Consider the following 24,962-nt stretch of genomic DNA (forward strand, 5'->3'; position numbering starts at 1 on the left):
CTTAGCTGATGATGAGCTAAGCATTAGAAATGCCAAGTCTCACAGTAGACATTTATCAGAGATAAATTCCTTAAGAAAAAAAATAGCAAAGATTCCTGATCGTCATACTGATGATGTGATGAACAGAACACACCCATTCCTTTGGAAGTCAGCTGTTGTGAACAGACTTTAAAAAATAAATTTCTTAAAGAACAAAGAGGAGGCTTGTTGCATAAAAACAAGATAAGCCTGTTTATTGCAAAACCAAAAAACTGGAAGCAAAGCCCCTGGATAAACCAGAGACTTGTATCAACAACTTGGTAACTATAATTATAGTACAGGGGTGTTTCCAGGGAAACTGGCTCCAAGGAAGGACCTGGGTGTCCAGGACCTCAGGCCTTTTAAAACCCCTCAACTCAGCTGATTGGGGCACTCAGGATCTGTGTTGTGACAGGTCCCTTCTTTCTGTCTTTAATTGGTTTATATCTTGGATCATTCTGAACCAATTGTTTTGGTATTTTCACTTCTCATTGGTTGACCTTTCCTCCAATCTTGGCTTGAGATGAGGTTGTGCTCCATGAGGTAATGTTTCTAGAAAGTTCCTTGTCATTTTACAATGACTGCCACTTTATCTTTTCCCTGGTTCCACCTCATACAACCAATTACAATTAGTTGCTTGTATTAACAAACACTTAACTTTACATACACACTTCTCAATTTAATTATCTACTTTATCCCAAAAAGTTCAAATTTTTATTTCATTCATGACATGAGCCACATGGAATAAAGCCTAGCAGGTGACCTCTCAGCCAGCTCTTGAGCACACAGACCCATCCCCTGCATGCTCTCACTTGTTCCGTGTCCCTTCCCAGCTGTTTGCCTGCACAGGTGTCTCCATGGAGGGGAGTGTGTGGGTCCCAACATCTGCCAGTGCCCTGCAGGATGGGTGGGAACGCTCTGCCAGACCCGTGAGTGCTCCTCATCCCTGCACCTTGTAACCACCTCAGCTTTTTACACGTTGCATTTTCTCCTCTGTGTGTATTCTGTCAGGTTTGTGCCTGAACTCGGTCATCTTGAAGGTCTTTTCCAATCTAAAGGATTCCATGATTCTATTAGGTGTAAAAGTCAACCTTGAAGGTCTTTTCCAACCTAAAAGATTCCATGATTCTATTACATGTAAAAATCAACCTTGAAGGTCTTTTCCAACCTAAAAGATTCCATGATTCTATGATGTGTAAAAGTCAACCTTGAAGGTCTTTTCCAACCTAAAAGATTCCATGATTCTATTACATGTAAAAGTCAACTCTAACATGATTAGCACCTAAATCCTTCCTCTGATTTGTCAGAACTGTCCTATGTTGCCAGTAAAACTGGCACTTTCAAAGACATTTCTAGGCTCAACATAAGAGGCCTGACTCATCTTTTTTCTCACATGGATGCTGACATCAACCTGTCAGACAAAATAAGTACTTTTTAAATTAAATCATTTGAAATACAAGGTAAAAAGGAGAGGTCAAGGAGAAAAGGAAGTGGAATACCCATTCTCTATACCCAAGTGGCATTAAGCACAGAAATTCTGTGTCTGCTAACCTTAGAGCCTGACCCTGTAAATTCTGCTTGTTCAGAGTGACCAAGGTGGCTGGAAGTATTTCCATTTGGGGGGGTTGGAAGACTTGGAATGGGAAGAGATCTGTTATTGCTAATTACATCCAGGGTCACTTCAGTTTGTGGCTGCCATTAGCTTTACAGCAAAAGGGTATGAGGAAAATATCAAGGCATTATCCCCTGTAAAGGGCATTATCTCCTTTATCTCCCTTTCCCTCACACTCACAGAGCATAATTACTTATGGAAATCTTCTGTCAGCTAACTCCCAATGGCTGTGTAATTGTTTCTTTGTGCCAGCTGTCTTCTAGTTCAAACATGGGAATGTTTAAAGTTATTGATGGCATATTCTTGACTCAGTTTATAAAATAAATAAACAAATCGTGCTTGCTCTTGTGAAAGGCAAGTAGGACTAGCATTAACAATTTCTGCTGTCCTATGCAGACACACAAGCCAGGTGTTTTTTTATAGATTTATCTAACCTCTGAAACTTTGCTCCAAATCCCTTCATCTGCTAGTCATTCTGATTTTACTACTTCTTCCCATAGTGGGAGGTTAAATCTTTTTTTTTTTTTTTTGTCCAAAAGGGTCTGGCTGAAACTCCCAGGTCCCACAGCAACCCCAAATTTCTGCTTTTTTAAAGAGAAGGAGAGAAGACTTTTGTCAGAGAGCAGATGGTGAGGTCTTACAATGCTGCTCCAGGGTATTCACAGCGAGGCAGGGGAACAGGAAAACCATCATCCTCACAGATGTTAGGTATGGAAGTGTAACCCTGAAAGTGAGTCATGTTTCATGTTTTAATGGGAGGCTATTCCCTCAAACCCTGGACTCAGTGGAACAAATGTATTTATCTGCCTAAACATGAGAAGCCTCCTGATTGCCTCCCTTGCTCACCTCCTCCTCAGCTCTGGCAGGGCTGGGACCAACCCCTGGTTGGTGTTTGTGCTGCTCTTGTACAGCTTTGGCCTCTGTCCCATCTCCCAGCAGCACAGGGACTGTGGGCCAAACCCAGAGGCTCTGCCAGAACCCCTCAGCTTCTGGCAAGGAGCCCTTTGGTTCATCACCCCACTCCCCTGTGCAAAACTGCTTTGTCACATTTAAGCTCCTGAGGTGTCCCTGAGCTCAGCATCCCTGTCTTTCTTGGATGTGTATTCCCAAATTCTGTGCTCCACTGTAACATCAGCAAGGCTGAATTCAACCTAGATTTGCACCACTTTAACCACAGACTCTGGCTATTAAACTCAACAATGGAGCAAAATGTTCACATTGAAAGATAAGAAAGTAGTAGCTGCCACATATTTTTCATGATATGAAAATATTATTTCATATGTATTCTATGATATTGAGTTAAATCAAAACTACATATATTTGAATATTTGATTCATACTATGTATGAATACTATGTAATATGCTATGTATGAATACTATGTATTACTAGTATTCTAGTATACTGGAATACTAGTCATACTACGTATTATTTCTATGTTTTAAATTATTAATCTCAATAGTTTCCATTTCATAATGCAAATACTCCATCTCACTCTACAAGTAACAATTCAGAGTATAGGTGTTTTCAACAATCACTCTGCAATCCAGAATCCATTAGGGCAGCATTGTTTCCCAGGGGCTTTTTCAAGGGTAGGAGATGATTAGATAATCCCAGCTTCATTCTTTGTTTTCAGCCTGTGAATTCACTTGACTGCCCTTATCAGCATGGTGGTGATGGAAATGCAGACACAGGTTTCCTCTACACCCTGAACCTCATTTTTTCCTCCCTGGCTTCCTAACACATTGAGGAGGGTGACTAACCCCAGGACACACAGAGACTTCCATGACTATTTTCTGGACATTTCCCAGATGGAACAGGTTGTTGCAATCCTTTATACTGAGATAGCCAGAGCAGGTTCTTAAGCCAACGAAAGGAACAATAGACAAATACTAAGAAATCATCTTGGACATCTAGTTTTTGATTTATCTTTCATAAGAGTCCCAGATCACCTCCATCTGTTCAGTTTCTAACTCACACAGGTCTGAGCCCACATGGACCATTCAAGAAGATGTTTGGAGGCAGCAGCTGCCACAATAATTCCTCTCTAAACATTTTCCTTCTTCAGCCTTCTACTAAAACAAAAAAGGCAAAACATTCTCTACTTTTAATTCTCTAATAATTTAACTATTTACAACTTCAATTACTGATGTTTCAGAGTTTCTTGTCACCTTTCACCAGGAACAGAGATCTCTACCACGAGTGATGCCCCAAAAGGCTTCAGCCCTTCAAACCCATTTACAGTATCCTAGAACAGGTTTTCCATTCTATTGCAATGAAGATTGGCAATGTTTAAGGCAGAATAATTTTATGTCTAAAATAATTTTAAGATGCCTCAGACAGCTAGAATGGGCTGTAACATCAGAGGTAACAAGGAGCTTATAACTAATTTGGAGCAGCTCTGCTACATTTTGGAGATGCAACCACACAGGCAAAACCTCTGTCTCTTTTGCAACGATGCACAATGAAATTGCATTTCCATGTCATGCAGTGAATTATGATTTCTTAATGCTAAAATCAGTCAAACTCACAATGTCATTGCAGAGACATCTGTGCAGGAAAGTTTATTTACAGTTTCACAGGTCCCTGGCTGCAACTAGAGAACTTGGCAAGAGCAAAAGAGACTTTCAGTAGACATTGATAATGGATAAAACACAATAGTCCTCCTTTATCAGACTGTAAATATAGAGGTCAGTCAAAAGAGTAGTTTTCTTCCCCACTCATCTGTAACTGAACAGAATGGCTTCTGAAAGAGAATCAATAAAATAGGTCATTTGTCCCAACAAATAAGTGTATGGGGGAATACACACGTTAGCCTTGATAAATACCTGTGACTTTGAGGGGCACAGTTTAAGGAATAATGGTCAATTTTCAGACTGTACTGCAAATGTAGGGAAATAACCTTTTGGAAGAACAGGTTAAAAAAAGTAATTTGAAATATTCAAAGCATCTCAGTTATAGAAAAGTGCAGCTTTATAGGGTAGGGTTCTTCCATTAGAATCTTTTTTGTGTGACTCTGTTTTTAGCTTCCATGGCTGCAAAAATATCCAAAAACTTGGGAGGAAAGGGAGGGTCACCATATTTTCCCATCAGCGATTTCATTCCTATTCCATTATAGACACCAATTTAAAGCTCTATGCCTCTGGCTTCCCCTTGCCTCCTGTGCTGGTAACTCACATCTCTCTTTTGCTTGGGCTCAGAAGGAAACCTTGAGCCAAAGAAATGAACATCTGGCAGCAGAACCTGATCACCCTGACAGATACACCCAAAACACAGCTCAGTAAAATCAAGAGGCTTCTGGCCAGGGGTACAGGTCTGCTGTTCAAGGCTCTGAATGCAGGATCAAGGTATAATTCTAACAATTAATTATAAAGTATAAGAAGGTTATAGTTGTGAAGGATGTTCATCATTAAAATTCATGCTGCTGTCTTCTGTTCTAATATTATTGAACCCATACTGGCTCCTCATTGCCCTTCAGAATAACTTCTCTTTATTTGCATGTTATAAGTGTCAAGCTTATGGCCTTATAATTTCCTCAATATTCTTCCCATTCTCTCTCTCTGCCTTGAACAACATCCTAGGCAGGATTTCCTCAAGCTTTCCTCTGTAACCCTTCCAAACCTTAAAAAAAGCAAATAATTTTGAAAAGAATGCCATTCGCATGCAAATTATAGCTCTGTTCTTTTAACATGCAGGGATAAAACTACTTCTGTAATTGGCATTTATTGATTATAATTTTAACATAAGCTTAGCCTGTTAAATGACTTTGCTGAATCTGTGCAGGATAATGCATACATAGCTGGTGTCATTTTTAGTGTTTAGTGGCTTAGCATCCCTTGTAAATACATTTATGAAATATTCATTTGAACTTCAGCTCTGTTATTATCCTCTGTGATGTCAATTCCAATTTTCCTCCAAAATGTTTTTAACTTTTCTCCTAACTGAGCTCTTGTTTTTCTGAGCACTACAGAAAGAAGCTGGGGGATGAACAGGGAGTGATAGACAGAAAGAAAAGAATGAAAAAAGGAGGAAATATTTTCTCTTTTTAAAATTTATTTTCACACATTGAGAATCAGGGAAACCACAGACAGAAAACTAAATCCTAGTACGTCATCTAATGGCCATGTGTACCAGAACACCCCCAGATGCCATAGGGATCTGCAGAAAATCCACTTCTCTTTGCACTACCTGTTCCTAATTTATCTGCTATCAAGATGAAAGGAAAATCAGCTTCCATTTTTCTGCAGCCAATATTCATATCAAACAATGAAAATATACATAATTCTTTCTCTAATAATATTAACACAGACAGGTCTCTCTCTTCCTGCTTACCATACCGTGGAACAAAACTTGCTGGGGCACAAGGAGCCTTTTCTGTGTACAATGCAATCTCTGTTGGGAAATGGTTTTGTTCCAGTGAGCCAAACTCTAATTTTTCAATTGGAATTCTGTCCTTTCAAGGTTCCTGGAGGAGTTGGAGTAGCACTCCAGAGATGATAAGCTCCCTGTTGTAGCCTGAGTGTGATTTCATTCCTCCTCTGCCCCCTCCACACTCAGAATTCAGACTTGCCCCCTGCCCTCTCAGAAAAAGGAGAAATTCTGAGGTTTGCAGTTCACTATTCTGTACCTTAGGGAGATTTTTGCAACAGACACCCTACAAAACCAAGTTTCCTCCTTAAAATTTGTTTCAAAAACCAGCACTTTTGCCTTTGCAAAGAGGCAGGAGTACCAATGAGCCCATAGACCAGGAAGGCAAGTTCCCAGCTCCAGGTCACTGGAGTCCTACAGCCCACAGCCACTGGCACTGCTGGCTTTTCCCAAAGGAGCACCTGGAGGTCACAGCTCATGCAGCTCTGTGAGTATTCTCATTCTGGACATGCTCTGGGGCAGTGCTGTTGACACAGCATGAGCTCTCACTACCTGGTCATAAAAACATTCTTTTGCCAAGCTGGTTACAGACTCTCATCTTTAAGATGTGTAGAGTGGCAGCAAACCTGGATCTCTGCTTCTCTGCCCCATAGCTGTGAAGTTTGTTAGAGATATTTTGATTTTAATATTCCTCAGTCTGCTTCCTCACTGGCACAACAACCTGACAGAACAAGCCCAACACAAATTCCAGATCATTCCATGCAGCCAAGGTCATTATAACAATTATTATAACTCTGACAATCACTTTTGGCTGCCTGAGGATCCCACAATGTGTTTCCTAAAGAAGTTTGCCCTGGTCTATCTCTGAGACTTCAGATCTCGGCACAAAGACTTTGCACGAACTTAAATCAGAATCAGAACCTAAGTGCAACAAACTGAAACTGTGGAATGTGATCCTTCAGCCTCTTAATTTTTTTAAGTTGATCTTCTGTAGGAAGAAGAAAAATTCTCTTGGGAATGTAGCAAATGAATTTAAATATGATGGAACATCCTGCTCCATCATGAAGGATATTGTTCACAGACATTTTATTATTTAGTCTACTTTATTTTCAGCTCAGCATGGTTGGCAGCTTCCTGTACTCCTGTGCCACACAAGAAAATGTAAGGAACCACTTGTTGAGTCACATCTGACCAGTTTTTAAGGCACTTAATTTGGCTGCATGAGACTAGGATACAATATTCTGGCAATATTTATAGAAGGTTTAGCTCATGAGATCTAATTAAAATACTGTGATGTGTGTTCTTCTTGAATTGGTGCCCTCTGAATTGGCTGTTCTTTTTCCTCTATGCCAAAACAATGTCATAACAATGGAAGTTGCTAATGAGGATGAAAAACCAGCTGAAATTTGACTAATTGCTTTTTTCTCTCTTAAAAAATAATAGAGCACTGATTCTTTTATTAACAGAATACCTTCAAATTGATGGGCCTTTATAAATGCAGTGGTGCTCTAGATAAAATATTTCTCTGTTTTTTTTATCTTGGGATAAGTAGTTCATTAGTAACACTCTATGACCATGAAATCACATGCTCATATTTGGTTTCCAGAGGTGTGAAGTTCACCAAATTCTCCCATTTATTTATTTATTGTGATACAATCACCTTTGGGAGTATATATTTTAACGTATTCTTTCATCTTAGCTCGAGGTCAGCTCTTTTAACAGCTGTAATTTATTTTAATTGGAACAAAAGAAAATCAATTTTGGCACCAAATCTTGCCCAACCATCAATGCCCAGAATGTATCCTGGCTTTCAGAATTAGGCCTTGTACTGATCCAGCTGAGCCAAGGTCATGACTTTGTCAGTCTTCTCTTTCCCCCATCATTGGGAACAAAAGGAAAAACAAAAAATTGTAAACATGAGACACAGAGGCATGAGAAGCCGATGACAAGCCATCTTTAATTTTCAGTATTTCCAAATATTCACAGGCTTATTATGAGACTTAGAATAAGTGGATTTCTAAAGAATTTTGTCTCTCATTTGTGGCACTTTGTGAGCAAAACTGCCAATCTGGGAGGAGATGCACCAGACCAAATGTGCACAAGTGGCCGTGCTGGGTCAGCATGGGAGAAGGCAAGGCCCAAAGCCCCTGATCCTTGTGGTAACAACAAAAATAACCAGATGCAACTGAAATAGCTTAAAGGTAAATGAATAAAGCTTTGTTAACCCTATGGAAGGTTAATAAGGTCACAGAATATTTGAAAGGAAGTTGAATGACTGCTCAGCTGAAGACTAGGCCCGTATTCAAGCTCTAGGTAAATTTTTCCCCCTATTTTATGCCTTACCCTCAATCTGACATGCCTGACTACCAGAATGGTTTGTGAGGCTATTGCACAGCTGGGCCTGACCTGGCCATCACAGCAGTGGGGTTTTTCAGCCACAGTCATTGTCCAAACCACAAACACAATCCCTGTCAGATGTCCTGGCTGTCCAATCTCCAGCTCTCAAAACAGGAGGCTGCCCCATCATTTACCTGTACTAGAAGGCCAGGGGCAAAAATCAATGTATTTTCATTTCAGCTACATAATATATTAAGAGAAATCATAAAACTCTATTCAAATAGTCACTTAATTTTGTTAATGATAATTAGAATTTAATATCACAATTAAACTTCTGTATAGATTTTTTTAACAAGTACATTCTGCTAATAAACTACAGCTCCTACATCAATACTGAAATCATCTGATGTAGATAAGATGAGTAAGTGATGTAATTTTCTATACATAAAAAAACCTATTTAACAGTTTGGCCATAGTTTAGGAGATTAAGGTGCACATTTTCTCAAATAATTACCAGAAGAAGTCTAAATGAAAGCAGGGATATTGCAAGATAAACTGGAATTATTCTCTGCAGGTGATTTCATTCAGGAGACTTCCCTTGCTGGGTCAAGAGTTGACCTTTTGGATCCATCAGACCAAGATTAGCAGGACTGCTTTAAAGAATTATTCTAGTTGTGAATGTGCAAAGTATGATATTTATCACTTCACAAATGAAGTGCAAGTCTATTACACTTAGAAGAAAATATTAAATAATAATAAAAAATCAAGGCTTTCTTTTCCACATGAATAAACCATTACACATTAAATCAGTCCTGACAGAAAAAGAAAGTAAAAAAAGGCTTTGCAAATTATGCATGTCCAAAATGCCAAGTCACCAGTGACACATGCAAACACACGTCTCTCCAGCAATGATCTCACAATTCTCACAGTTTTTAACATTGTTTTAAGAACTCTTCAGATTCAGGGTTTATTCTGCAGAAATCCTGATTGGGCACTCTGATATGGACATGTATTGCTTTGATGTGAAGGAGGAAATGTTCTGAATAAAAGGGACTTAGCAGGTTTCCTTCAATCTGCAAGCCTTGCTGAAAGCTAAATTCAGTTAGTAATTAAAATTATGGATTTCATTGTGTCTAATATAAATTACATGGCTTATGTTATATGAAAGCAAATGAGCTACTCCTCCAAAAAGTCAAAATTATGAGAGATATGGGAATGAAAAGGTGACATGGTAGCATGGATTATAGTAAACTGTATTCATACACATATTTCTGTAAAAATCTTGGGATGATAAGCCTCCCAAAAGTTCATTTATCAGACTGGATTGGGGGCATGAACAATCTGTATAAGTTTTAATCAACTTCTCCAAGCCTGTCAGTCATGGAAACCTCACAGTTTACGATAGTCATTGTTCAAGTATTTAACTGCATTATTAGAGCACAGTTTTGACTTTCCTAACACTGAACATCAAATCTGCTGTGAGTAAAATTGATACTGCTTGGTGCTACCTTGCTGAGCAGAGGGTTAGCTCAGGTCTCTCAGTGGCAGCACTTCCATGGCTGAAGGAACCCCCAATCTCTGCTGCCTGATTTTATCCCATTTTCCTGAGCCAAACCAACCAAGCTGCACCCCCTGTTCTCTGTCCAAACTCCAGTTTCCCCATGTCCTTCCTGGTGTGCTGTGGCTGGGTCCAGCCCCCAGCAGCTGCCTCCCCAGTGGCTCCTGGCTCTGATTAATTAATGCATTTAAACAAAGAGATTTACATTTTTCTGCCACAGCCCTGCACAAGTCCTGTCTTTCCCATAGGCCTGACATCTTATCACTTCTTTCCCTTCCCATTTGCCATGGGTGCAGTTGACTTTTCCTCTCAAAGCACCAACTTTATCCTCTTTGCTTAATTTTGTCTTATGGATTTCAAGCTGCTTCACCCATTTATCAAAAAGAGTTTTAATTCTAAGCCTGCTTGCACTGCCTCTGAGTGTGACATGGTTCAAGGATGTGACATCTCATTGCCTGAGACATTAAGGAAAGCGGAGAATAGCAAAAAAATCAGGAGCTACAGACTATTGATAAAATTATTCCTTGATAAAGTTTTCTCAAACAGGCCTTGCTCCTTAGCGATTTATTATTAATCATACTTACTGTTATGACTGAGTCATATCAGAAGTCTCCCTGAAGTGAAAAACATCTGTTCATGTGGGCAGACTGACTTCCTCCCTCACTAAGCTTGAGGAGCTTATAAATTGATTGTTTAAAAATTTATGTTAGCATCTCCCCAGATACCAGCTCAGTCTGAATCTTTGGCTGTCATTCCCTTGCTTTTTTCCTTATTTTTTTCTCATCTAAAGACATGTACTGTGCCCATTGGGACTATTTATACCCTTTGGGAGTTCTCAAAGCAAATCACTGCTGGTTTATAAACTGCATCTTTAAATATGCTGGGGTAACTCTGAGGATCTCTTGACCTGCAAAAGCTGCTTCATGTAAAGACCCTCTTGTTTGCTGAGATGTTCCATATGGGGAGTTAATACTCAGCAGACAGCGTGCCATAAATGCAAATCCCAGTTATTGCCCAGCCATTTAACCTTGTAAACAGACCTTAAATCAGACTTTTCTGAATCTACATTCCCAGTTCCTTCCCTGTTCTCCCTTGCATTCATGTTGTCTTGCTAATTCTGATCTTGTCAAGCCTTTTGGCACATTTAACCTTTCTGTGGAGAGTGAAGAGGAGGTACTGAGCACATCAGCCTTGCCTGTGTCACCCGCAACCTTCTCTCCTCCCTGCTGATTTACCACTGCATTTTGCTGTGGGAGTTAAAACTCAGGCTTTGTTCTGTTTCTATTAAGAATCTTCAAGTAATGGGAACAATAGTAGCAGTGACACATAAAATTTCTCAAAGAAACCTGGATTAAATTGGAGAGGAGCAGCCTCTTCCCTCCCTTCAGCAGCAGCTGACAAGAGATGCTCTAGGTGACTGCACCTGAACTTAACTGGGGAAAAGAGTGCAAAGTAATTGCTTCTTATCCACTTTAGGACATTGATTTCCTCATTTAAACTTAATTTTTGGTCTTCAGTTTATTGTCATAAAATTAGAGTGAAATATTCATTTTCAGCATTTATTTTTCAGAGTACAGACTGAAAACACCAAGGAAATAGAATCATGGACTCACAGAATGGTTCAGGTTGGAAGGCACCTTAAAGATCATCTAGTTCTGTCCTCCCTCTCCTTTATTTTTCTTTTCTTTGCACCATGCATCTGCAGGGCAAGAATTATTTACTGTGGAAATACTGAAAATGTCACAAATCCAATCAAATTGTCTGATGTGAATATGAGCAGAGAGCTGGGAAAAAAAAATAAAAAGGCCTCACTGATTTTTTCTTTTTTTCCCCACAAAGTAAATAGTGCCTGGAGCCTGGTTTTGCCAGTATATTTGGAAAAACTGGATGGCCCATATTTGTTTAATCAAGTTATTCCCCATTCTCTGCTGTAATCCTTAGCATTGTTCCCATCCGTGCAGTTAAGATTCCTGGAGGAACAATATACATTTCCCTAAATTATTCTTCATCCACATCCTATTTCTCCCATTTATATTGCCAATTGATTTGCAATTCATTTTGTGACATTTTTGGTTTACTTTGTTTTGGACTTCTGCTAAACAAAGCCTGCCAACAGCATTCCTCAGAAGGCTAATGAACTTGCTAGAATAGCAATCACTCTCTTAGAAACCTTGTGCGTATTTTTAATTTGTATTGACTCGGAGAGATCCAGATAATTTAGCAAGTTCCATGGCAGACATGAAGACAAATGCTCGTGCTGACTTTCACATTCAAACCTGCCATTAGAGCACATTTGCTCAGGGCTGCAAGGGGTGACCCAAACAAAACAGGCCAAACAAACCTCATTTCCAATGGAAGCACAGTTAAAAACTTTGGCATTTGTCCCAACAGAGGCTGAGACAATCTCTGCACCATTTGTACAACAGGGAATTTTGTGGGAAGTTGGAATTGATATTGTATCTGTTGTCCTAACTGATACCATCACGCTTTCCTGGTTGTTTTTGCCTTCCTAAATGGATTAAAGTAATAGCATTAATTAAACCAACAGAATTAAGTTAAACAATGTTATCTAGTTAGACATAAATGGTGCATAATACTACATTACAAGCTATCGTGATGGTGTATCTTCCCAATAAGAGTTTAAATCTTAATGTGCTAAACTTGTCTGTCTCTTGAATATTTATTCTAAGGCAGAAAGGTACTGAGAACTACAGCCAGTTGCAGAAAACAATAATTAAGGAAAAGGTAAATCTTACAGAAGTTATTTTTAACTCTGGAATTTACCACTGAATAGAACAGTGACTGCCCATCTATTCCCAGGAATGAACCCAGTGAGCACCTCCCAAAGATTAAACACACTATTGATTTCAGTACAGCCTGAAAATACACAGTGCCTTTAATAAACTATTTCTCATATTAAGGCAATCCTTTGCTACAGCTAGTGACCTTCACATCACTATTACTTAGTTCATTTATACATTAAGAGACATTAAACCACAAATCAAGGGTGCTCAAGTTATCCAAGCTGCATTCAGCACCAGTCAATGTACAAGCCAGTCATCTGTGGAGTTTTCTGAAAATACATCTTGTCTCTTTGTAAATTATTTGACAAGTAAATGGAAGTAATAGGAGATGAGAAAGGGAAAGTCAAATACAAGCAGTATTGAGCTCCACATGCCTGCTGGTCAGACTATTTGTGAATATATATACATATATAAACTTGCACATAAAAATATGCACACCTAAAATCCAGACAGACATTTCAATATAAATGTGTATATACACACATGGAAATGTGTAATGTGACACAGACACACACATCAATTTTTATTTGGCCTCAATAAGCATATATTACTCTTCCAGACAGCACAAACTTTTTTTTTCTCAAATCCTTATTCTAACTAAACCTCTCTAAATCCCAGTAGGCACTTGTGGGAATCTTTTAATAGAAAATAAATGTGCCATGTACTAGTCACAAATAGTGCCTGGATACCACTATCCAAAAGTAAGGACGGGTATTTTAGAGTCAAACTGGGAAGAAAAATTTGGATACATGATGTTAATATCAAGGTCAACCTGTCATATCAAATTCAGATATATCAAGATTAAGAAACACCTTTCTTCTTGTCCTGAATAATAAAATAACATCAACCTCTTTATGTGCTTTGTAATAGAGATTTCTATAAAAATGCCCTTCAGAATGGGTTCTTAAATGTATATGCCAGCATAAAATAAAGCTTTTCATATCATCTATTATCTTGCTTTGGGATAAAGCAAATTTGCTGGTGTATTTAAAATGGGATGATATTCATGGACAACTTCTGCTGGATGAAAATGGGATAAGTGCCCTGAAACGCTTTCAGGCAAGAAGCCAACGATCTCCATGTGTTATACAGAAGTGGCAGAGTGATTTTATTTTATTTTTTTTTTAAGGTGCACCTGCTTTAGATGAAAGAAATTGAATTCCAACTCCATAACTGTCAAGCGCCACCGCAAATAATAGAGGCTGAGCGGAATCATTGCAGCAATATTGCTATTTTCCTGTTGGGGCGATGGAGCAGAAACCAGCCTCAGCTCCTGATAGCACTTTACCTGCATGCTTTGGGAACACTTCCATTCATCATTCCGCTGCTTAAGCCCTTTCAAAAACATGTTCTTCATTCCCAGGTTAATAAAACCTTTGGTTAGCTAAGTGAAAAGTGTAGGGAGGAGGAAAAAAAAAAAAAAAAAAAAGGAGGACTGTGATTTTACCAGAATTACATAAATTGCAAAGAAAATACCACAATGCATCATTTGAGCACTTGCACATAATATTTCTTACATGAAACCCCATGCATGAGGCTGTTTTTTCTGTTGTCCCATAAGCAGCTGAATCCTCATTTCTTTTTTGCAGCTCTCAATAGGATGAAGAGAACAGCAGGACAATGAAGACAATCATTTGGGTATTGATAATCTGACCGAGCACATTTTTCATTTGGGAAGATGCAGTGTGGAGAAATTGCTAGTTCTCTCCCTTTTATCCTTATATAATCACACAGAATAATGAAGAAAAAAGCCAAAATCTTTCTTTTATGTCAATAAACCAACATTTATTTTCAAACCTGTCCATGGCAAGACTCAAATTTATGATCTGCAGCTGCAGTGACACCATCACAAGTGCTCCTGACAGGATTTTACAAGGGTACAGACCACTTTACAATAAAAATTTAGTGCCATGTTATTCTGCTTTCATTAAAATTTGATGGCACAAATGAATTCCCTCTTTTTTTTGGATTTTTTTAATAAACTGTATGTTTAGCCATAGTCTAGAGAGAAATGAATTAGATCCTGCTTTTACTGAGATATTTCAGTGACTACCTGTGAAAATGCCTAATCATGTTTAACTAACACAAACACATTTTTTTTCTTTCTGCTGTGTAACTGCTAAAGCCAAATGTTTTCCTTTTCTGAGTTCTGAATGTGTCAGCATTTATTTGGGGAAGTATCAATGCATCACCTGGGGAAAGAAAGGCTTTTCCTAGGTCACTAAACCATTGATATGCTGAGGACACACAAAGCCCCACCCAGCCAAACAACCTAAATTCCTGAAAGCATTTTAGAAAACCATCCTTCTAATCATGTATTTGGCAAAATACTGCAAAATCTAGGTGGGCTCAGAAATTTGCAGCTTGATCTACAAAATTCAGATTTACAGAAATCTGCCATTGTCTCACCTACCACTGGCCGTGTGTTTCATCATGAGCAGATGAACTGATGTGGGAAAATAGGAGAGAGGAGAAGTGTGAAGAAGGGAATAAAAACAAGTTCAATTGGAAAAAAGAGTCCTAAACTTGGACCACTCTGGTGCAGTAAGGTAAATCCTAAATCTGGGGTATCCATCTTCTCCTTTTGTTTGTCTCACTGGAATATTCAGGGCAAATACAGACTGAAATCTGGGATGCCTTGACTGAGAAATGCAGGAGTTTTGATATTCCCTCACTCTTCCTGAAGAAACGTAGGAGAACAATGATACAAGCAAGGATTTTTTTGACTGAACCTTTGGGACTGTAGCAGTAACTAGGTGCAATATTTGCAATAGTTGATCTGACTCTTGCTGTTAATTTATAAGAATAAAAAAGCCTGTCTGTGACATGCTTGAATACTTCAAATTAAGGCTTTTTTAAAAAGCTTGGAAAAACTGTAGCTACTATAATTCACTGAAACACTCATCCTTCCTTTTGCCCTGCTTCTAAGAGTAGCATTTTTCCCCTCACATTTAACTAATACAGCAAAAATTGCTTTTAAATCTATGTATTCTGTTCTCCAATAGATGATTTTCTATTCTTTATTTTTGAAGTTTCATTTTATGTTACCAACTGCTCCAGTGTAAACAGTATCCCAAATGCAAAAGATTTAAAACGCACATTACCTTCAACACTCCTTGAACGTTTCCTACAAACACCAAGACAAAGGACCAGACTTCAAAAATCCTTGCTATATTTTACTAATACACAGTGATCTAGACCACAACTAGCAATGTTAATATGAAATGAAGCTTTTTAGAAGTTCCTGGAAGACATTAATACTAAAAGAGAACATTGGCACCCGATGTGTATCTACAAGATTAAATTTAGGATGGCAATTACACCTTTCTTCAAGTACAGTCCCAATCAATAAAAAAGATTTCTATTACTTTGCCTCCCTGCCTACCAGAGACAATGCTAATGATCAAAACTGCTTGCCAAGATTGGATTTGAAAATCTAAAACAGCTTTCCATGCCTTGCAGTCTCTTACTGTATTTCTAGAAGGGACTATTTGAGACAACCTTCACTCCCATCTATTTTTAGACAACTCAAAAATGGTTTGGGGTCACTGAGGATTGTTCATGTGTGGTCAGAAAAGAGGAACAATTGCTACTCAAGCTCCAGTATGCGATACCACACTATGGTAACCTGCAGCTGCTTTGGCTCACAGGCCATGTCAGTGTAACTCTGTTTTCTGAAGGATGAATTTGACACTCTTCTTTTTCTCACTGTCACTTCAGCACTTAACTAATTTGTTTCCCTTGATTATTCAATATGCTTTGCTAAAAACTCCCTAGATGTGACAATTACTTTACTCCCTGATTGTGTTTTAAACAAGCTCTTGGATAAGAGAAAAATCATACTTTAGAATCTCATACGTGTTTTACACCATGTTGAAAGCTACCCAATAGGGACATTTTCTTGAAAAAAGAAGTCTTATTTTTCTAAATTTTGTCTTATAAGCCACTGCTTTGGTAATATGCCCAAGAACACAGTAAGGAGCTGAAGACAGTAACTGCACTCTACCAAAAAATTGTAGCAGCTCAGTACAGTTACCTGAAGTTACTAATAACTTAGTTCTAACTTCTAATTATCATTATGACTTCCAATATTCTTTGTTTGCTGAATACTTATTTCAAAATCCTATTAAACCCAGAATAAATAGGGTACAATAAATCATGATCTCTCTTTATGGGAATGGCAAACAGAGCCATTAGGCAGGAGGGGGTTCTTGCTTAATAGAAACCTTTTTAAGAGCACAGTAATTGGCAGATTTAACTCATCCATGGCTTACAATATTCATTCATGTGGATGTTTGAACATGAATCACTGCCTCTATTCTTTTAGGATTTTCTTAGAGTTTGTGGAGTTTTCAATCCAAAAAGTGTCCTCTACACTTTTTCTGCATAGAAACAGGAGACTGCAAAATGTAGAAAGTTTTTTTTTGGGGGGCCTACTTTGTCACTATTAACCTTTGCCAAAAAGATGGGGCAGGTTACAACTCCATTGAACATAGATATGTTTGCATATAAGTGCACCACCAGAGTACATCACCTCAAAACCTCAGCTCAAAGTAGAAATTGCTTCAAAGCAAAAAAAAACCCCAATATTTTTAATAGGAAAATAGCCATGTTATTCACCATTCCATAAGGGAAAACACCATGTAGTTTTAAAAGAGAGATATCTCTCTTGTTACAAAGTGTCAGTTAAGTTTAAAGAAGTGCATGTCCCCCTTGTAGAATAGATAAATACATCTTCACTCTTTTTAAAATAAGCAGTTTTGCATCAGAAATGTCCCACTTTTGAGTGCCTGCAGATCTCATTCCTTGATTTATCCACAAATAATTACAACAGCAGAGGCCACTAATTTGGACCGAGGGAGACCAGCCACAGGGAGAGGAGCATGATCTGGTCTCTGTGGGGATTTAATGCTCAGCCTTCCTGCCAGAAAACCCCCTGGTTCCCCATGGATCACTGACACAACAGCTGGGATGGGTGGAAATGAGGAAAGTTTGGGGCTCATCTCAAGCTGACAACAATTTGAGAGGATCTGCCAAGTCGTACAACACATCCCAGATGAGAAAGGCTTTGCAATACTACATATACATAAATACAGGAACATGGAATTATGCATGGAATTATTTTGCTTTTTAATTATTTGACTACAAAAGCTGTAGCTAATGATATGCTCTGTGGGCCTTGTACTACATCTTTATGCTCAATTAATTTTTTAACATTAATATCATTTGGGGAAGAAGCAGGACTTAGCAGAATATACAAAATATGCATAACAATATGTACCTCTAGGATTAATGTTTATACTTGGGCAAACTAATTCTTGCTCAGGAGCTCTAGGTAGGAGCTGCCACATCCAAAATTAATGTACTTTATTCAGAAAGAAGTTGTCATTGTGCTTGGGGCAGGTCTGGACACAGACTTTCCTCTGTCCTCTATATTGCTGCCCCTCTATTTCTGCTGGGATTTGGGGGATTTTAGCCAGTTTCTCCCAGAAGAGGAACACACAGATGTTTTGTGCAGTTCTTTTATAAAATCTCCAGGCCCTGCACTGTCAGCAGAGGTCAAGTTGGCTCCAGCAGTACATCCTGAGCCTGTCTCCTCTCCAGACCCATTCCCATACCCAAGAGGATGTGTTCTATCTCTGCTCCTAAACCAAGACACAAATTGCCTTTCTTTTCTGCCTCTGCCTGAAACCCAGGCAACTCAGTTCCAAACTGACATCTTAGTTGACCTCTTTTGAGTTCAAAGAATTACATCCTTCCCTCTCTTCTCTGTGTCAGACCCAGGTCTGTTATTACTTTCCAGTGTGACAGGTAACTCCACAACTTCCCAAACTCTGCAGCTAACCTGGCTTGGAGAAACCTCTCTATTAAAACTGGAAAGTGACTCCAAGGAAAAAACCCTAGCTTGTCAAATTCTCAGTCTAAACCAGAAAGAACTTTTATCCTGATAATTTGTCAAATTTCCATTGTCCTAACTTTGCTCTTGAAACTTTATTCATAGTGTTTTGGGTGGAATCAGCCAATTTCCCAGATGATTTCTTTGCCACCTAGCTAAATTTTTTACCCTTTGTTTAGGAATAATTTCAATCTAGACATGCAACTTGCTGGCATTTGTGCTGTATCAGGGAGATGGGAATATCTTGCAATGACTTTACTAAGAGGACACAGACTTTTAATCAGTTTGCCTTACAGCCATGGGAAGAAAGGAACCTGCTCCTTATTTGCTCTCAAGTCCCTGCCTTTTTCTTCTCTTTTTTTTCCCCTGAAGCAGCTTTCAGCCTGCATTACCCATGACTGATTTATTAGATTGTCAGTGCTGTTAGAGTCCATGTCAGGTGTATGACAGATTTGTCATAAGGGTGCAGCAAACCCAGATTACCCTGTTCAAAAGCTGCATGCCTTCCTATTCTCTGTGTCAAGCTTCTGAGAGTCAACAAAGAGTTTGTCACTAATGTGGATGTCTCAGAGAATGAAGATCCAAACCTTTGTGATTATCAAGCCTGTTTATTTCACCTTTTAACTAAGTCTGCTGGATTGAAATAGAATTTCAATGTGCACAAGATGAAGCAGCCTATCTGTTTAATACCACAAGCCGCTATCAACCTCATATGTTCATTTGCCCTTTAATACAGAGACCATTTCAAAATCTTTCTCCTGCTATTAAAACACTTTTAAAAGCTTATGCCCTTATAAGCCAAGCAATCATTTTCCCCTCGACAGCTACGACCTGCCATCACTTTACCAGACCAAATTACTGAGGAAGATTGGAAGTTCATGAAGGCAAGAGGAAATCCCACAAAGATATTTCCTTCAGGAGATAAAAACAACCAAGGTTCTATTCACACACAAACAAATTCAAACCTGGTTCTATTCGCTATTTCTTCATAAAGAACAAAAGCTGTTTTTGCAACTTCTACTTGGAAACACCTGAGATTAAAGATACAAGTCCAGTAATAAGAAATGAGCTAAATAAAATTGTTTTAGACTGCAGCTGGGAAGATCAATAAGGAAAATCATCAGTTATTGAAATTATGCAAGTTTCAGGACATTATAAAATAAATTTAAAAATGGAATAAGTAGGGTGGTATCTGAGCAGGACAAGGGCAGAAGGATTAACAATGTCATAAGGATATACAAATATTACAAAGTAGTCCCAGAACACTGATTTGCCTTTCCTTAAAAATAACACACTAGGAGGAGATGAATGAATTCAAAACAGAGGAAAGCCAGAACTACTATCTCAAGGTAACAAAAGTTGAAGGTGAATTTTTGGGCCACAAGGTCTGGGGGGAAGAGAGAAAAAAGAAAAAGAAACTGGAAAGGTTACAGCAGCAGATTAAAAAGTTGGGGGTAGATGGGATCTGAATTAGAAATTATTACATTAAAGAGTGCCTGGATTAGAAAAGAGTTAAAGAACGTTTACATAAAATAGGAGGAAACTATTATAGGATTACAGTCTAAACAGGAAGAATATTTACAATTGAAGAGTGTTAAAAGTGTGTCTTACAAAGAAGATGTACACTCTCCTTTCTAAGAGTTGTGTAGAAAAGACAGGAGGTGATGGGTACAAGTTAATCCTGGGAGATATGAGGAAAACTTTTCACAAAGAAAACCATCATGTGTTTGAATATTCTCCTCAGGTAAGTGGTGGATTCCCTAATGTTGGACCCTTTAATAGACATGATGCATCATGTTCTATGGAACACTACTCAAAAGTAGTGTTCAATAAATTATTCAAAGTCCATGACTGGTGTAAGGGCACAGAGCACCACGAAAAAAACACCTAAAACTCAGACAAATGAAAATCAAAGTAAATGTTTCCAAGGCCTGGCTTGCACTGTTTGGTACACAGTTCAACTGCAATAAACTTTAAAAAGCAAATTTTAAACACATTTTAATAGCTAAGTTATAACATGAACCTAAATGCACTTGTACACTTATCCCAGTTAATTAGCAACCTGCAAACTAATAAATATTCCATAGTCAAGGGAAAAATTGTCGCTGTGCTTAAAAAGAAAAGTTTGGTGCCAGCAGCCCGACACCACAAAGTGCTTCCAGTGTTTGTGTGGTGTTCTGTGTCCATGAAAAGAAGTCCTGGGCTTAGTCTGCAATTTTAACGCTGTGCTGAGAGTAAAGTTTGCAATCTGTTCCTGCCTGAGTGCTGGAGAGTGCTTTGCCTGGATGCTCTAGGCTAAGTCCTGTCCTTGGGTGCAAGGGCACAGCAAAATGCATTTGTGTACTTGAGGGCTAAATTTAGATGAAGGAGAAAAGGCCACATGAGATAGAGTTTCACTTTGGATCATTTCATGCTTGGATTTGTAGTCAGGAGCTTTAAATTTTCCTGGTTAAGAGAGGGCACCTGCAATACATTTGGTTTTATCCAAGTTAGGGGTGCCCACAGATTTCTAATACCCTGATGAAGTAGCTCTTACTTGATCAAATTTGGTACAAAATTAATAGAATTGAGGGGGAGACGACTTAAAACAGCAGCAAAACACATCAGGCAGGGGTTTAGAAAGTTTTGTGGCTAATTTTGAGGTCAAGCTCACAGCCCTTATACAAACAAAGCTCCCTGTAGTTCCTCCACAAGCTTTCCAACACCACTTTATCTCTGCAGGATTTCCAGCTACAGATTCTCTTGCCTCAGGAAGAATCTGCAGAATTCTCTCTTTGTCCCTCATTTAAGGTGGATCACATCAAGCAAACATCAAATGTGCATGCACTGACCTACCCAAAACCATCCACATTTCTTCCTCAGGCTCCCTCAGGATAGGACACACAGGGAACAGCAATTATATCCCTGCTTAAAAGCTGCAGTGAACTAACAAAGAAGTCTTGAAAAAAGAATTTATTGATAACCTTTTGAAATCAAAGAAAGAATTGAAAATACACAGAACTGAAATCTGAAGAAAAGATCTTGTAATAAGTTCTAGGCTGTGACAGCAAAAAAAAGCCTGAAACTATTTGCACATTAGAAAGATCTCAAGCAAGCACTGGGATTTGAAACCATTCCCCTGTGAATCTTTATGGAAAAGCACATTGTCATTGTTTAATATGCCATACAAACTAATCAGAGATTACTTTACGTTAACAAAATTACAGCAAGAGTTACTGAAGACAAAAGCAAAACCATTATTAAATAATACACTCCCATTAAAAATTATAAAGTGATTGTTTGGTTCTCTTTGATACAAGTAACTACTAGGGAACACAAATCCAAGTGGACATTTATTGAGCACAATGCACTTAGTTTTTAATTAGTAGTTTATAGGTAAAATAATGTATAACTCAGAGAGACAGAATCAGACCAATTTTGGCTGTTAGATTTTCAAAAAAATTAATTTAATATCCCTGTGTCTCATCATTATTTTATAAAATTACCACCAAGACAATGAAAATACTTACATTTTATCTTTCCAGTCAGGTAAACAATTTCTAGTGAAGAAAATAGGCCTGCTCAGAACACCAAAACTTTGAAAGGACTTGGATCAAAACAGATAATGGAAGGGGGAAAGGGAGGGGAGGGAATTGCATAATCCATCTTCAAAATGAGGATAAAGGAAAGATTTTTTTTCAGCTAATCTGAGATCTCAAAATGTAAAGCCTGATGATTGGGTAAAATGGCCCATTTCCTATTTTTGTGTTTTTATTATCACTAAAAGCACTTCAATTGCTGTTTCCTTGCTTTTATAAACTGTTCATATAAGCAGGAAAGAAAGTAAAAGTTCATTTTTGAGCTAAAGAAGGGATTAACTGTTAAAATATGAGTTTACCAACACTATAACAAAGAGAGGAATTACATCTGAGAAATCTTTTAGGTTGGCACCAGACACAGGGCACAGCCAGTGGAACCTCACTGGCAAAAATGCCCACACAGGTGCTGTCAACCACCAGGAGCTCCTCAGGTTTGCTCCCTCCTCTCCCCACTGCAAACACAGCCGGGCCAGGTTTCCTCAGCTGACTCAAGAAAAGAATTCTGACACAGCTGCAAAAGTCACTGTAGTCCAGACACACACTGCTTTCCAGAGAAAACAATTTGTTTGACATGAATTCTTCTTAATAAACTCATTTTGACTATTATTTATGTTGCTGTTAGTGCGCCCTCTGTACATATAGAGACAAAAACAGCACCATCAACCTGCTCTTCTTTTTCCCTTCCTTTCTTTAAGTAGTTCCCATTGTAACTCAAAGCCCTAGAGAGACAGAAAAATTTCATACTCCTTATCATTGGTTTCAAAATAGAAGTATGATGGATTTTCTGACAGAAATGAGAATAGACATTAGGCCATAATAATCCTGTGTTCTCAAATAACTTAAGGCACTACTTCAGCTTCACTCATTCAGCAACACAAAATATTATTTATTGGCTGTTAAAGAAAAATATGGTAGCACTAGATGGCAAATTCATCCTCATTTTAAACATGTGTTATCAGTGTTCAGAAGGAAGCTGTAAGCTTAGTTTTTAAAATAGTCTTGCAAAGACATTAACTCTGAAAAATTGAAGGAGAAACTGATGGAATTCTGTTTATGGACAGTCAGAGAGTCACAGAAAGGTTTGGGTGAGGAGGGGACTTAAAGCTCATCTTGTTCCACCCTCTGCCATGGGCAGGGACACCTTCCACTGTCCCAGGTTGCTCCAAGCCCTGTCCAACCTGGCCTTGGATATTTCCAGGGCAGCCACAGGCTGCTCTGGGACCCCTATGCCAGGGCCTGCCCACCCTCACAGCAGAGAATTTCTTCACAGTGCCTAATCCAAACCCACCCTGTTTCAGTTCAGAACCATTGTCCCTTCTCCTCAGGGCTGCTCTCAATCCATCCTCCCCCCAGCCATTCTTTGTGCTTGGGATTGCCCTGAGGGAGGCGCAGAACCTTGCACTTGGCCTTGTTGAAATCAAGATTCCCACAATGGCCTGCTCTGAAGCCTACCAAGGTCCCTCACGGTGGCATCCCTCCCTTCCTGTGGGCTGACCACAGCTCACTGTGGTGAGCAAACTTGTCTGGAGTGCTGTCCCTGTAGCGCATGTCCCATATTTCCAGCAAAATGTCTAAAACATGAGTGAAAGCACAAAAAAGTGTTGGCAGAGAAAGACAGGCCTGACTCTCCTTCCTCACATCCCCTGCACACACAGCACAGGCTGAGGCATGTGGGACAACACACAGCCTGAAATTGCAGCATTTTTAATCCTCCAGACACTGTAATAGAGGTCAAATACCATTTACAGTGTTTAATATTTTATTTTTAGGAAGACTGATGACATTACAGCTCATTGGATATTTATGAAGAGAAAGTCTCATTTTCATGGGTAGCAAACACTGTGGACAGAAACATTCACACAAAACCCAGCTGTTGATGAGCTGCACTGGGAATTTTTTGCTATCTTATACATATTACCCACAACACTGACATTCTTACAACTGCCAAGCCTTATTTTGAGCAAAGCAGCCTGCTTGGCTGGTGATTTCATACAGCAGAAGGCATTTTGAGAAAAGAAAAAGAGACAGGGAGCCTCCAGCAGCACAGCTTCGTCAAGTCATTGCAGAACAACTTAATTTGGCTGTGGGATGTTATTTTCCATGGGAACTCTGGTTTGTGCTAACATAGTCCTACAGGAGGCCTAATCAGAGAAATCTGATATATTTAGTAGGAACAGAGGGAGAAGGGCCTCAGCTGCCAGGACCTCAGCTTGTGGGAGCAGAAATGTCTTTAGGTTTTTCTCCAGCTTCCCAAAAGTTGGAGAAGTTTTCCCATACTGGAATCCCTCAAGATTCTGTAACACAGCTGCAAACTGTGCCTGGCCAAGGCTGGGACATGGGATGGCTTGTAGGATCACGCAGGAGCAATGCTGCACAGCAGAAATAACCTCACAATAGTAATTTAGTGTCTGCAAAGCCACTTTGGATGCCAGGGAAGAGCCCTGGAGGCAGCAGGTCCCATAAATCCTTTACTCCCCACCCCAGGACAGCCTGATAATGTCCCTGAGAATCAGGATTGTAAGTGCAGTATCTTCTGTAACCATGCTCAAAGGCTGGCTTTCTCCTAAAACCAAGCAATTTATCTTTTAAAATTTCTGCGTCAGGCTGTCATTGTCAGATAATGCCAGACTGATATTTATCCTGTAAACCCTGACAAAGCCCTCATAAATGGAGTGATATGGGCTTTAATTGCAAGGACACACTTTTCTGTAGGGTCCTGCTCCATCCAGGGCTCTATATGGACAGGGGAAGGGGTCAGACCCAAATTGCACACAGTGCCACAAATCTGGCATT

General features: G+C 39.0%; 1 protein-coding gene across 1 annotated transcript in view; it reads left to right on the top strand.

Moving 5' to 3' along the window:
• LOC135450331 (von Willebrand factor D and EGF domain-containing protein-like) overlaps positions 1-8,147 on the top strand; it is a 171,261-nt gene extending 163,114 nt beyond the window's left edge. Inside the window, exons 27-28 of the mRNA XM_064718392.1 lie at positions 852-947; positions 8,041-8,147. Coding sequence (XP_064574462.1) covers positions 852-947; positions 8,041-8,147 — 203 coding nt within the window. The remainder of the gene's footprint in view (positions 1-851; positions 948-8,040) is intronic.
• The last annotated feature ends 16,815 nt before the right edge of the window (positions 8,148-24,962 follow it).

This window comes from Zonotrichia leucophrys, chromosome 7 (assembly GCF_028769735.1).
Source record: "Zonotrichia leucophrys gambelii isolate GWCS_2022_RI chromosome 7, RI_Zleu_2.0, whole genome shotgun sequence".
Lineage (NCBI taxonomy): Eukaryota > Metazoa > Chordata > Aves > Passeriformes > Passerellidae > Zonotrichia > Zonotrichia leucophrys.